Below are 2,360 nucleotides of genomic sequence, written 5' to 3' on the forward strand. Positions count from 1 at the left end.
TCTACGGTCACATCAATGGTTTCTATGGACTCAAATTCACCAGGAAATGGCCTTTTGTTTCTAATGTCTTTGGCAGTTTCAGCAGTTGTCCAGTGGCTCTGTCTCCTCCACACACGATCATCAACTTGTCATAATTATGAATAGACTTTCCCATCCACTCTTTTGCTTCAGGCTTAGCCTATACAATAATAATTGTTGAACAAATATTTTTAAGCAAAAACAAGAAAGGGATGAAAACAAGGAAAGTTCATAATATACCTCAATTAGCTTTTGCCAAACTTCAGGCTCAGCGCACCATTGTTTTGTAATTGGGTCCCAAGCAAATCCACTCAAGCCATTCTTGAACAAGTCATAACACTTGGAAAAACGTCTTTTTACTAATTTCCAACGACTCTTAATCTTTTCTTTCTCAAATGAGCGTCCAAATTTTTGTTGCAACTCCTTTATGATGGTTTCATATGCTTTGGATGTAAAAGAGCCACTAACTTTATTTCCATCGTTCTGTTGATGCAAAAAAGCATCAACAAGAGCATCATCCATCTCTTGTGTCCATGTTTCTCGCTTAGTCTCCGACTCAGACATGATTCCTAAATAAAATTTGAGCAGTGTAGCAATTGAACATTAAGCATATGCAAAATCCAGCATTAAGTATAATCAATGTCTGACAATCACAAAATTGATAATAATAGAACAACATAAAATGGGTAACAGATCTATTCATGATAATACACCCCTAACTACAAAACATCAATTCATTAAGTCAAAAAATACATAATAATCCTAATCATGGTCTATAAGCTCTCCACATAGCATCAGCTATAGAATTTCTTAAAATTTCTCCTAAACGAGTATGTTCTTCATCCTCATCCTCGTCTATATGGATATCTCCATGTTGTTCAGATACACTTTGTTCAGAAATCTCTTCATCCACCTCAGCAACCAACTCTTCATCAGGGTCGACCATCATCAAATAATTGTGCAAAATGCAACATGCTATGATAATCCTATTTTGTGTCTTGATTTCATAAGTTGGTTCTGTGCCACTAGCAATAATAGGAAACCTTTTTTTCAAAACCTCAAAAGCCCTTTCAACAGCATTACGTAAGGACGAATGGCGATGGTTAAATAATTCTTGAGGTGTTCGAGGTAGGTTTCTTGAGGAAAATTCTTTCAAGTGATAGCGTGTTGATCTGTAAGGTGTGATCAGCCCCTTTCTCAACATGAATCCAGCATCAAGGAGATAATATTTACCTATTAAAAAAATATTGCTAAGATATATCTAATGAAACAAGAGGAAAATTATAGAAAAAAAATTTACTAATTACCTCTAGGTATTCTAAGATTATCTGTTCTGCGTAGTGCATCTTTTAGTATCCTTGAATCTGAAGCAGTGCCCTCCCATCCAGGCAGAACATAAGTAAATCTTAGGTCAAATGAACATGCAACCAACACATTTTGTGTTGGAAAATCTTTTCTACCACGATATTTAGAGGCTTCAATCAATGGAACTTTTACACGAACATGTGTACAATCAATTGCCCCGACACAATCCTGGCATTGTTATTATAACATCAATATATTTTTAACTATATATGTTTTTAAATCTAAATATGAAAACAATTTTTTACCTTAAAAAATGTGTTAAACCGATTGCTTCCAAAAATTTCTATAGGAATTTGTAAACCATCTGGTTGTTTAAGATATTTGTCTTCTAACTCCACTATTGATCGAAGCACACGATGAAAATGCCGACTAGTGGTCTCACCAGAGCGTCGAAACCATAATTGAACCTCTCGGTTTCTAACATTATGTGTTAGGATATAAAGGGTTTTGGCAACTTGTTCCTCTATACTTACCCGTTGGGTTGATTGGAGACCACCCTCTCGTTCTAACATTGCACACAAGTCCAAAAAGGCTATAGGCCCCATTCTTATTATCTTACGTCCTTCACTACTAGCAATTCGCTTCATTATTTTTTCTCGTGCTCTCTCTTTCTCCAAGATCATTGTACGATCAACTATCCTACTTTGAGGATGAATTCTAATCATGTAGTAATAAACTACAAGGCATATGACATGAACAATAGCCATTCGACGTCTTTCTCTCCATATAAACAACGCACGATTTATCTTTTCTCGAAGATTATCCATCTATACAGACAAACCATCTATATGTTAATATGAATATTATGAAAAAATGAAAAGTTAATATGAATAATAGTTGTACAAGTGAAAAGTTATACTGCAGTAGCCACAAACTAGATACAAAATTCAAAGAAATACAATATTATATTTACCCAAAAGTTATATAGGTACAGAATTATGGATTATTTATACGACAATTAAATTAACACTTTACCA

At 34.4% G+C, this 2,360-nt stretch overlaps 1 protein-coding gene across 1 annotated transcript; it reads right to left on the bottom strand.

The window, feature by feature from the left end:
• Positions 1 to 784: 784 nt before the first annotated feature.
• On the bottom strand, positions 785 to 2,150 carry LOC133307960 (protein ANTAGONIST OF LIKE HETEROCHROMATIN PROTEIN 1-like). The gene is made up of 3 exons (XM_061508540.1): positions 1,629 to 2,150; positions 1,326 to 1,551; positions 785 to 1,251 (listed from the first exon to the last, which is right to left on the bottom strand). The coding sequence occupies exons 1-3, from the start codon at positions 2,148 to 2,150 to the stop codon at positions 785 to 787; spliced, it is 1,215 nt and encodes a 404-aa protein (XP_061364524.1).
• Between the last annotated feature and the right edge of the window lie 210 nt (positions 2,151 to 2,360).

The sequence above is a fragment of the Gastrolobium bilobum genome, unplaced genomic scaffold, assembly GCF_033153095.1.
Source record: "Gastrolobium bilobum isolate Gb01-03AN ecotype WA unplaced genomic scaffold, APGP_CSIRO_Gbil_v1 utg24596, whole genome shotgun sequence".
In the NCBI taxonomy this organism is placed as follows: Eukaryota; Viridiplantae; Streptophyta; class Magnoliopsida; order Fabales; family Fabaceae; genus Gastrolobium; species Gastrolobium bilobum.

Excerpts from the sequence above, each read along its gene's own strand:
- LOC133307960 (XM_061508540.1), bottom strand. The coding sequence starts at position 2,150 with ATGGATAATCTTCGAGAAAAGATAAATCGTGCGTTGTTTATATGGAGA. Across the intron at positions 1,552-1,628 it reads GGTTTAACACATTTTTTAAG|GATTGTGTCGGGGCAATTGA; the intron begins GTAAAAAATTGT and ends TAACAATGCCAG. Across the intron at positions 1,252-1,325 it reads TAATCTTAGAATACCTAGAG|GTAAATATTATCTCCTTGAT; the intron begins GTAATTAGTAAA and ends TTTTTTTAATAG.